This window comes from Crocodylus porosus, unplaced genomic scaffold (assembly GCF_001723895.1).
Source record: "Crocodylus porosus isolate Cpor-Errol unplaced genomic scaffold, CroPor_comp1, whole genome shotgun sequence".
NCBI lineage: Eukaryota > Metazoa > Chordata > Crocodylia > Crocodylidae > Crocodylus > Crocodylus porosus.
In genome coordinates this window covers 128836095-128848022 of record NW_017728906.1, presented here as the reverse complement: position 1 = coordinate 128848022, position 11928 = coordinate 128836095, and the positions used below count along the sequence as shown (strand labels likewise).

General features: G+C 37.8%; 1 protein-coding gene across 4 annotated transcripts in view; it reads right to left on the bottom strand.

The window, feature by feature from the left end:
- Window positions 1–11928, bottom strand: part of KLF12 (Kruppel like factor 12) — a 368523-nt gene that overhangs the window by 95083 nt on the left and 261512 nt on the right. For 3 of the 4 annotated variants that reach the window (XM_019529799.1, XM_019529802.1, XM_019529800.1), the window contains one exon: window positions 4797–4856. The exons of the other annotated variant lie outside the window; for it this stretch is intronic. In XM_019529799.1, the coding sequence (XP_019385344.1) occupies window positions 4797–4856 (60 nt within the window). The remainder of the gene's footprint in view (window positions 1–4796; window positions 4857–11928) is intronic. 4 annotated transcript variants of the gene reach the window in all.

Below are 11928 nucleotides of genomic sequence, written 5' to 3'. Positions count from 1 at the left end.
GAGAACAAGGGCACCCGAGGGGCGAGGGACCATACAAGCGTCCCCCGGAATAGCTGCGAGGCTTGGGGCGTGCTAAGGGGGAGGCTTGGAGGCACGCATTGCCCTTAAGGCAGGACGCTTATCGAACCCCGTCTGGAATAGGGACGACTAACAAGACCGTCCATTAGGGAAACTGGCAGCCTCCACATTTATATATAAGTTACCATTAAAGTCGTGGCGGGCGAGGTTCTGAGGGTGCTACGTCACCCTAAAGTGACGGTAGGCGGTGCTAAGGGGGTTCACGGCCGCCCCTAGCCCCCGCTCCCTCACAACCTCTAAAAACTCAAGGCAATCAGGATTGGTCCTGGATGATTCGAAAAGGGCAAATATAGTGCCCATTTTTAAGAACGGGAAGAAGGAAAATTGAGGGAACTAGAGACCAGTCCACTGCACCTTAGTCCCCAGAAAAAGCATGGAGCAGGTCCTCAAGGAATCCATATCTAAGCATTTGGAGGAGAAGGTGATTAGAAACAGTCAACATGGATTCACCAAGGGAAAGAAATGCCAGACCAGTCTGATTGCCTTCTATGATGAGATTACTGGCTCTGTGGATACAGGGAGAGCAGTGAACTTTAGCAAGGCTTTTTATACAGTCTCACCACAGATGGATCATAGTTATCTTCCATGGACACCTTAGACAGTCTGTGGACTCCCAGGGGTCTGCAGACCATAGGTTGAAAGCCACTGACTTAGACATATTGGAGGATTGGACCAAAAAATCTCATGAGGTTCAATAAGGACAAGTACAAAGTCCTGTACTTAGGACAGAACAATCCCATGAACCAATACAGGCTGGGGACTGACTGCTAAGCAGGAGCTCTGTAGAAAAGGACTGCAGGTCACAGTGGACAATATGCTGAATATGAGCCAATAGTGTTCCCTTGTTGAAAAGGAAGATAATGGCATACTGGGCTACATTACTAGGCGTGTTGCTAGCAGATCAAGGCAAGTGATTTTTCCCCTCTATTTGACACTGGTGAGGCCACATTTGGAGTCCTGTGTCCAATTTTGGGCCCCCACTAGAGAAAGGATAAATTAGAGAGTTCAGTGGAAGGCAACAAAAATGGTTAGTGAGCTGGAGCACATGACTTCTGAGGAGAGGCTGAGGGAACTCGGCTTATTTAGTCTCCGGAAGAGAAGACTGAAATGGGATTTGATAGCAAGCTTTAACTATCTGAGGGATGGTTCCAAAGAGGATGGAGCTAGACTGTTCTCAGTGGTGGCAGATAACAGAACAAGGACCAATGGTCTAAAGTTGCAGCAAAGAAAGTTTAGGTTAGATATTAGGAAAAGGTTTAACTTTTGTGCTTGTCTTAGGAGGGGTTTCAAAATAACATTTAAGGTCTAGATACAGGACCAAATTTTCAAAAAGGCAAGTTCTGCACTTGCTATTTTGCCTGAAGCAGAACTACAGCAACAATCTGAGTCCTTCCACATCTATTAGGTAACAGCTTTAGTAATATATTCCAAAATGCTGAATTTATTTAAATATCAGTAACTATTTAGAACTACTGCTTTTCTTTGGGCCTCTCATAGATTTCATAGACATTAGGGGCTGGAAGGGACCTCACAAGATCATTAAGTCCAGCCCCCCCTGCCAGAGGCAGGAAGTCTGCGGGGATCAAATGATCCTAGCAAGATAAACATCCAAACACCTTTTGAATGAGCCCAGAGTAGACTAGGTAAAATAAAAAAAGAAAAAGTGAAAGCTTTTGTCTTGGAATAATCTGAGTGGCAAGGCAAGCCAAGGTGAAAATGGTGGCCAGCAGGATAATTCAGATCAAGAAAGTCATCCAACTCTATAGTAGCTTGACCCCAACATAGCCCCCGAGGCAGCTCTCCAGCTGCCAGCTAGAGATCCAGCCAAGAAGCTAGCAGAGGCTCAAGCCAAAAAGCCAGAAACAAACCTACATGCCTACAAACAAAGCTATATTCCAGAATTTGGCATCTGGGTCCTTCAGCTGCCAAACATCTCCCATCTGGCCAAATCTGTGGACTGAGTTGTTAACAAAAGAATTGGAGTAAACTGTACAGGAGCAAAGAGATGGTATCTGTAGGACATAGAGGTCAGGAGCATGCTGTTCCCAACAATGTCTGAAATGGATAAATAGCCATTGAAATACACTGAACTGGAGAGAGATTTGCAAGGACACAATACACAATTCCATTTGTGGAAATGGGCAGTTGACAAGTAAGAGAAGAAGTAACAATCGGGATCAGCAGTCACTGAAATCTGCTAGATTTCAATAAGAGGAAAGGCTTTGATACCAATTTTTTTACACAATTAAATAATTTTTTACACTGACTGGGCTAGTATGTCCATCCCTGTAACATTAAGGGATTGATCTGAGGGAATTCTACAGTCTTTGGTAGCTTCATGAGTACAATAAAGCAGAAAAGGTGAAGGGATCATAGAGAAAATGATTCTCCCTTGTGCTTCTCCTCACTCTCATAATTGAATACAAAAGCAAGTTTTTGCAATGTAATAATAGAAATAAATATAAGTGAATCTCCATGTGATTCAAAATAACAAACTTCCTAAAATGTAATTAAAAACATTTCAGGGACATTAAATTATCCAACACTTTACAGAGAAATTATAATACAATACATTATTTACTCTCATATAGCTGTATTTAATTAATAAATAATTCATAGTTTTCCAAAACAGTTCCTATCCTTTTATTTTTCCTAACTGTAATAGCCTAAATATCCAGTAAGCAAAGCCAGCTGCAATGACTTCTTCACAATGTGAAGATTTTTAAGTGGACTAAAGGAGTTAATAATTTCACATGATATTTTGAGATCAGTGTTTATCACCTGCTGTAAACTACACACCAACAGGTCTCCATTGTTTAAATGAGATTTCACAGAAGTCACTGAAGGATCTTTGTGGCCCATTAAGTTAAAAAGATACAGAAGATCCTATAAAACTTTTCCTAAATGTTCTAGCTGTGGTAAGTTTTATTTCACTAATCCAATGTATGGGGTGCTAGTCTCTCCTTTCAAACCTATGAGAAGAAGGACTAAAGGCACTGAAACCAACAGATTTAGAGAGAAGTACAACTGTTGCTACAGTAAAATCAGGCTCATTAAATCTGTAGGTAGCCTCTGCATGTACCCCAGGGAACCTTATTACTGATATCTTGTATTCATTGTTTGACACACAAGCTACAATTCTGAATCTGTAAAGTGAAAGTAAACAAATTATCATGATTTAAAAACTGAAGCCCTCATTTCAGGATAAAATGGTGGGGATCAAAAGAAGCCTGTATCCAAAGTGCATGCATGTTCCACTATCTGTTCCTTTAAGACAGTGGTTTTCAGCCTGTGGTCTGCAGACCCCATGAGGGTTCAAAGACTGTATCTAAGCGGTCCATGAAAAATGACTATGTTCAATCAAAAGTATGTGAATACCCACACTTACAATTCAAAGGAGTCCACACCTCCATTCCAAATTTCCAAAGGGTTCCACACCTTCATTTGAAATATTTTAGGGGTCCGCAAATGAAAAAAGGTTGAAAACCACTGCTCTAAGAAACAGAGTTTAAGGAGAGAAGCATGTTCTCATTCCAAGAAGAAACACTTTCAATTGGATTGAACAAAGTTGTGAGGACTGGGTTTTTAAATGAGAACATATTTGTCTGCAGTCACTGATATGGTTCAAATGCTCAATAAATATTAAAAATATATACAATTTTTTTTCTTCCCAAGTAACATTCATGCTTTGGGTTCTCCTAATTAAGTTGCTACTGCCATTTTGGAAATCTTAGTAATAGGGTTTAGCAGCTTTTACAATAAAAGTGTCTGTATTTAAGATGGAAAATAACATACTGATAATGAGAGTGGATCTGGGGAACAATCTCTATATTTGACTGTTCATTAGGAGGAGAAAACAAAATTGCTTTTAAATGATGTTCCTTCTTAATTTACTTAGGAAGCTGAGTTGTACAGAATGTGTGTCACTGAACCATATGAAATATACTTTATTATATGAAGTCTATCAACAGTATGCTTTGTTTCGTACTGTTTTCACTTTGCCTGCTGATAAAACAGAAGAAATGAATAAAAAACCTGTTTAATCCAAAGAAATAGTACACAAATAGCACACACAAGATCAGTCATACATCCCATTATACACTATGTAAGGTCTGTTTGTGCACTACAAATTCTTGGAGCCCCCACTTTCCTCATATCATGTCTGGGATCATCCCACATTACATTTGACTTCATTGAGTGTGGTTAAGTGCTCAGCACTGGAAAGCAGGGGTTTTCTATGGAATTAGGAAAGTATATATAATCATATGGAATTAGGAGCTTAACTTTAGACATGCATTTTTGATAAGACACTTATCTTTTCCATGAATAACTCAGTTTATAATCCTGTAAGTATGTTACGTTAGGTTTATTGATAATGACTCATTATAAGCTAAGCTGAGGAATACCACTTTTGTGAAGTGATATATGGTTGTAATTAATTGCAACAGTCTACTTTGGCTATATTCTACAATGTCAATCAGCAGACATGCTGCTTCTTTTTTCATATTTTATTGACCTTGAGTCGAAAAAAAATCCAGACCAACCCCTTCCCGCCTCTCTTCTCCAAAATACCTGTTAACTGCTAACCATGCACAGCCCCACATGGCTGCTCTTACAGTACCAGGACATGACAGAGAAGAAAAAGGCACTAAAACAAATTGCTACTAGACTTTGTCAGTAAAACAACATTATATAATACACAATAAAATACATCATACCTGGAGTTGAAAAAACGCAAAGGGTTAAAAGTTGACCTGGCACAGCCCCACATGCTCTCTCTGGAAATTGAACACAGACAATTAGGAATGTTAAAATACCCCCCAAACAATTGCATGGGGCTTAGATAAACTGGTGGAACACCTACAGGAAAGATACACCTGTGGCCTGGGAGAGGAATGGAATTACAACTTAACCTAAAGTCCAGTTTTATCTTTCTTTACACTGAAATTAATCTGTAGAGTTCCAAACATGTTATTGGGAGTGTTGCCATTAAATGAATGGGAGCAGAATATCAGCTTAAGGGCCAGGATGTAAACTACCAATTAATAAGAGGATTTTCTCATTACAAACTAAAACAAAACTCCCAACATTTTATTCCAAGTGTTAACAGGAATTTATATTGTACAAAGTGAAAGAAAGCTAAAGTGACCTTCTGCTCCCAGAATTCTTGCTGCGAAGTATATAGTATATAGTTCCAAATATGCCACAGAAAAATTAATCCATTAACCTTTTTATTCAAAACTAAAATTCTAGGGGAAAAATACTTAATTTTCCACAACATTATTTGTAAATTTTAGCACCACTAATAAGCTATAGTGCTGCCATTTGGAATACATGGAATATTCGTTTTCACTGAAAAATTCTGATCTATTGCATGTGCTTGAAAAAGGAGTATTATACAGCTGGCTTTCTGAAACAGTTCCATCAAATAAAAAAAAATGTAGAAAGCCAAATTCATGAATAGCCCTCTTCAGTCTTGTTCCCTGTGGTTCAGCTCTCTAATGTACCATGAAACTTGTCTAAAGCCAACGCCCAAAGAACCAGCAAAAAAATATCATTTTTCTAGCACACTAATAGTTGAGCTGAAATGCTTTTGAAAATCTTTAGGATACTTCATATTGATCACTTAGAATGTAGGAGGCTGCTCGAGGGGCCCTTTTATACAGATATCACCAATAATGATATAATATTCATATGGGGCAGTTTCCAAAGAGCCTATTCAACTGCTTTCAGTTTTCAATTTTCTTATCTATTGATGGAAGTTGGGATCCTCAGTGTCTGCTCAGGCCTCTGCTTTTATACCTTCATGTTGCCAAAGTTATAAATAATTATGTTTTGAAATATAGCATTCCTTTTTAAAACACTCTGCATTTGCTTGTCACAAGTATGTAGAATATACTTTTCTTCACTGTAGCAAATTTGATTTTGATTTCATTTGGTAATAAAGGACAAATGAAGGGGAAAATCTGCTAGTCATGACACAGAAAAAAACATAACAAATTTTAAATAAGTAGAAAGTAAAAGTAAAAATGATTAGGTCTACCATGCCTGCCGGGTTGGCTGTCTTGATCACATCTGCTTCTGTTGTACCTTACCCTATGATCTCCTCCTTCTTCAGAAATATGCTTATAGTAAGTGTCTCCTGAACTCATTAGTTGCTTGTCAAGCACAAAACGACATATGATTTTACTCAGAGCTGCACTAGCACATAACCAGAAATGCACTGGGACAAATTCTTCCCTGGCATGTACTCAAATTGCCTTCAACTAGAGTCAATAGAAGCTGAATACATGCCTTCAAGGGAAGAAAATGTTGTCTATAGATTGCTCTAGAAATACATACCTGGATGTCATTATACAGAATTACATCTCACATTTCAATCGTCATATCTTATATTCCACTATTAACTTCACAGTGGATGCATCTACATGAGACATTTACTGCAGAGTAGACTAATTAACTCCCAGTAAGTGTCTCATGAATACATATACAGTCCTATAGGCATAGAACTCTAATTAACTCTGCAGCAGGGTAGTACTTGTAAATATAAATACTATCCTGCTGCAGAAGTTTTTACTTCACAGCAACACATGCGTAGAAAATGACATGGTTGGCTGGGGCACTGGTGAGTCAGTATGGGGGCTGCCTGCCAGCTAGTTCCATACTGGAGCACACTTGTGTCCCAACCAGCCCCTTCACAGCACTTTGAGCCAGGTCAGAGCAGTCCTGGGCTGGCAGGCTGACTGCCTGGGCCACGTGCCAGCCAGAGCTGCTCCAACCCAGCTCAACTTGCTGCAGTCCTGGGCACACATTCAAACGCAGTGCCGGAGAGCAATGAATGCAAGCATAATGTGCACCAGAGTTCATTGCTGCATACTAATAGCAAGTATAGACATGCCCAGTTACTAGAAAAATATTTACTTGTTAATGTAATACAGCTAGCTACTTGTCCAGAAAGTACTACTTATGTGCTATATTTTTCTATTAGGTCTCTTTTTAAGAATCATAAAAGAAGACTGATAAGACCAAATTTGCAAGGAAGAAAAACATTTTTCACGTTGAATTTCATCCTCACAATATTGTTAGCTTCTGCATGCAGGTAAAAGCTATTGGGGGGGTTTTTTCCCTTCAAAAATTATTATATCACTAAAAATGGCAAATTTCAATCCATTAAAAAATAAAAACAAATTCTGCACAGCATAATTGAGTTCACCATATTTATATGGGAAAAGACTGCCATCCTATAAAAGAAATGGCAAAATTTTACTGTGGGATTATGTCTTGGAGATTTGAGGTTTTACTTATGAATGTTCATTAAAGGTCAGATTTTTAGAAGTACTTAGTCATAAAATCTTGATTTTTTCAAGCACTTATACAACTAACTCCTCCTGAAAGCAACGAATTAAGATATCAAAAGTGCTTTTGAATAATTCTACTAATTGCTATCTAAATCTTTAAATTCCTACATATCCCTGAAGTTAGGCCCAACTGTATATTGGTATTTTTACTTTGCCTTGTGGTAGCATTTATTAAGATACTAGCTGTAATTGAATATAATGAAAATCTACTAACAGGGTTTTTGCAAATTATATGATACAGTTTTAAAGCACTCAGCTGATGACATTCTACCTTCCCAGTTCAGCTGACTGCCTGAAAATTGTATCACCTTTTTTAAATTAAAAAGAGATCAATTATTTCCCTGTAGTGTAAAGGCTACAAAGCATTTTCTTATCTTTGCAGTGATGGGGCAGTTAAATAGCTCAACATTTTGACCACTTCAATTAAGACAAAATTTCAGAGGCAAACAAAAGTTTCAGTCTCGTCAGTTTTATTTTAGCTCAAGTTGAGCTTGTGATGGCTTCAATTCAGTGTCACCTATTATTTACCTACAGTGCCATACAATTGATGCCCATTTGCAGCAATATCTGGTAGAAGCAACAACTGCTTATCAGCAATATTTCCCCCTGGGAAAATTTTCCTTACCATTTAGGTAAAAAATACTCCCTGTAATAGAAACAGCTGTTTAAGAACAACAGGTGCACCAGGGCACTGCCTGACTTGTCAGAAATTGACTAATCAATACTATTATTTTTACAAAATTTTTGACAACTTACACAAGTATTGAAATCAAGTTTCTAAGATATTGTATTTTGGATTCTAAATTTCTTTATGGGACAGTTTCTTGACTGGGATGGGTTAGTGAGGGATGACCCTGCCCAGAAATGCTGCTGGCACTTTTCAGGGGGACACCAGCCGGCACTCCCCAGCTAGTGAGGGCCAATTTTAGGGGGGGGCCCTCCGTCCTCCTCCTACACATCACCTATGCTCCTGCCTTTAGCAGAGGGTTGGACTACATGACCTCCTGAGGTCCCTGCCAGCCCTGTTTTTCTATGGTTCAGTACGATGGCACACAACTTGTGGCCTTCTACTGTAGCACTTCAAGTAAGAAGTTAGCATACAAAAATCAGGGTTATCTTTTTGCCATGCAGTTACATTGGTGCTTTTATCCTGTATCAAAACTAGATGAACAATCTACTCTCTAAGCAACATTACTAAGATTAAAATATAGCAGGGGGAAAAGCCACATTCTATTTTGAATACATTGGTTTTAATGGATTAGAAACTCTATGAATATATGTGGCAAAACAGGTAACAAATTGTAAAAATCTGGAAATGTCTTGGCAAGAAGGGCAATATCCTTATTAGCAAAGTAAATAATTTGCAGCAAATGATTTATTTGATGACATAATCCTATTTTTCTGGTTCTGGAATTTTCATGAGCACACTATGATTTCCTTGTCATTTTAATCATTATTTAATTTCCTATAAAGGTCCATTTGTTCCATGGACATTAATCCATAGTTTAACTTAATGGATTACCCAAATGTATATTTGAAACTTAAGCCACATTGGATTGTTTTGATTATACACCGATGTCACACATTATTTTCTCACCTCCTGGAATGACTCCAGAGCTTGGAGTGTCAGAAGGAGGTAATGGCTTATGGAGTGACAAAAACAAAACAGTATCAGAAACGTTGTTAATTGCAAAGCTTTTAGTTACTGCCCCACAAGGCCTTAGCCTGAGGCTTCATCCTTAAAAAATAGGCTGTGTACAATTTATTGGCTGGCTTCAGGATATACATTTAATTTCTTTCATTATCTGCCCACAGAGCAGTATTTTGTATGTGTGCATAAGTGTGTGCACGTGATCTTTTTGGCAAAAGGTGTGTTTCTATCTTTGTCTGGCATGTTTAATAGTCTTATCTATCTTTGTCATGTTCTTCTGTTTTATCAAACAGTATCCTATCCCGTATTACATATGCTATTTCTAAAACAATTACCTGAGAGAAGGATTTTCACAAGTAACTAAGTGATTTAGGAGCACAAGTCCTACTGACTCTCAGTGAGTCTGTTCATTTAATCACCACTCTTTGTGAGCTTGCCTTCAGTTAAACTTGATTGTAAACTATTTCTAATCTTCAGGCCCGGTGTACAACACTGGAGACTAAGCTCAGTTTTAAATTACAGGCTCTCTGGGACAGGTTCTGATACGTAGATCACCAATCACATTGCATAAATTTAACACACAATACATTGTAATAGTAATGGCTCAACTTCTTCCCTGTCTATGATCTATTCCCTCTTTCAACCTCTCCATCTGTTTCAACTTCAACAACTTTTAAAACCATGATAGCAGCTCAATGTGTTCAAAATGGGTAGGTAAATAAAAACATCACCTAAAACCTCATATCTGACTAATTTTAAAGTTTGGTATAGAAATACAAGTGTTCAGCTTTAGTCTAATATCAGTGACTACTATCACTGCTGGAATCCTTATTTCAACCTTAAACTTCTTTAACTTAACTATTAACTTCCTTCTGTGGGTTTTATTTAATCCCCAATTATTATTTTTAACTTATTGAAAATACTAATGCTGCTCTTTTCAGCCACACACATAAAGGATCACTTCCTTGTCATTATGAGGTATCAACACCAAACTTCCTCTGTATCCATCATCCAGGAGCTTTCTCTTATTCTTGCTTCTCTGAGATTCTATATTTCTATTTATAAATGTTTAAATAGAGTTTGACTGGTTAGAGAAAGAAAAGGTTGGGAGCAACCATCATATCATTCTTGATATGGGAGTTAAAATTAATTGTGTGTTTAACATAGAAAGACCTACCAGGATAGAGTGAGCAAAGTGTACTTTTCAAGATTTCAGTGTCTAAATTCAGTCAATCAAGTCACATGTTATATGTGCTGTTTACATAGCTGTAACCTATGCTGCTGCTTTTTTATATACACATATAGATGACAAAGAAGTTTTTTTGCAACACGTTAGTATGAATGTTACTACTTAGACTCAATTATATTGTAGCTTTGTCTACTATAACATCATGAAAACTGCCTTATGGAGAAGGAACAATAAAAACGTATCTCATCTAGATAATGAAAAAAGTAGTTTTGATTTTAGGGACAACAGAGGACAATGACCATTTTTCTCATCAGCAAGTCAAGGTAGCAGCATGTTGGGGTGGTTTTACTGTGGCTCTTTTTTTACATCATTTTGTTATTTAATCCACGCTGATGAATATTTGCTACATTCTGAATTAGCCAATACACAGAGCACTTGATTCTGCTTCTTGGGCAGGCTTACAACCCGCCCCCCCCAGCAGAAACAAAACAATGTGCATTTAGGGGATACTATTTCCAAACAGCTATACTATTTGCATACTGGACAATTGCAATGCATTGAAAATGCACTTATCTAATTTTGGTTGTAATCCATCCTACTGTCATGCTCCTGAGGCAAGTAAATAACCCCATTCCTAAAAAAGATGAACACCAGCTACCTAAAAACTAATGTTCAGCTCTTCCACTGATCTCCTGTGAGGTCTTGGCCTTGTTTCTAATCTGAGGAAACAGGCAGTGCTTAGACAAAAAACATTAATAAACCAAGACTATGGTAGCAGATAAGTAAATTGTGGCCCAAAATGTAAACCTTAATGTTATTTGTGTGTGCAATACCTCTTTCCCCCACCATCTACATAATATATTTTAAATTTATATTCTGAAAAATCAAATTTATTTATTAACATCCAAGCCCATGTTAAGGTTCTAGGGTTAAATCTTGGCCATAATAAAGTCAATGGGAAAGTCCTGTGGATTTCAGGAGAGCCAAGATTATACACACAACAATTTTGTTAAACTCAATTTTTTGGTTCTCTCTGCTTTTTCTGCAAATAATTTAGATATGTCCTTTGAAGGAAATTATTACTACCATTAATGATACAGTAAAAACATGTATTGAAACATAATACTTCACTTCAAAGCAATCAAAAGCAAAGAATAGCTACCCTGGTGGCAATGCGCTTGCTTTTGCCTAATCTATTCCACAGGCATCGGTACCTGACTAGAGACCAGAAAAAATAATTTCTTATGGAACAAGTTAAAAGGGTTTTTATGTTTTAAACTAGCTTATTTCAGGGAACTATTTGACAATATATCTGTTTTCTTAAACTCTGTCTTTTAAGCAATACTAGCCTTTGAAAACAGTCATGTTGATTTATTTTGCATACAATTCTTTTGATGTACTGTTTCAGTCCACCTGCAGCTTGCTCATGGACATGATGGCTGATGTAAAATCTGTTACTATGGTAAGAGGTTACTTCAGATGCATTAGAACAGGGGTGTCAACCTTAAATGGACCTCTCCATCTCCCACTGGGCTAAATCTGGACTGCAGGGCTCCTTGTAAGCCAGATCCTGACCTGGCGGTGGCAGCAGAACAAACAACTATGGCATGGGGGTTAACACAGCCCACTGCTCATCCTGTTTCCAAATTCCC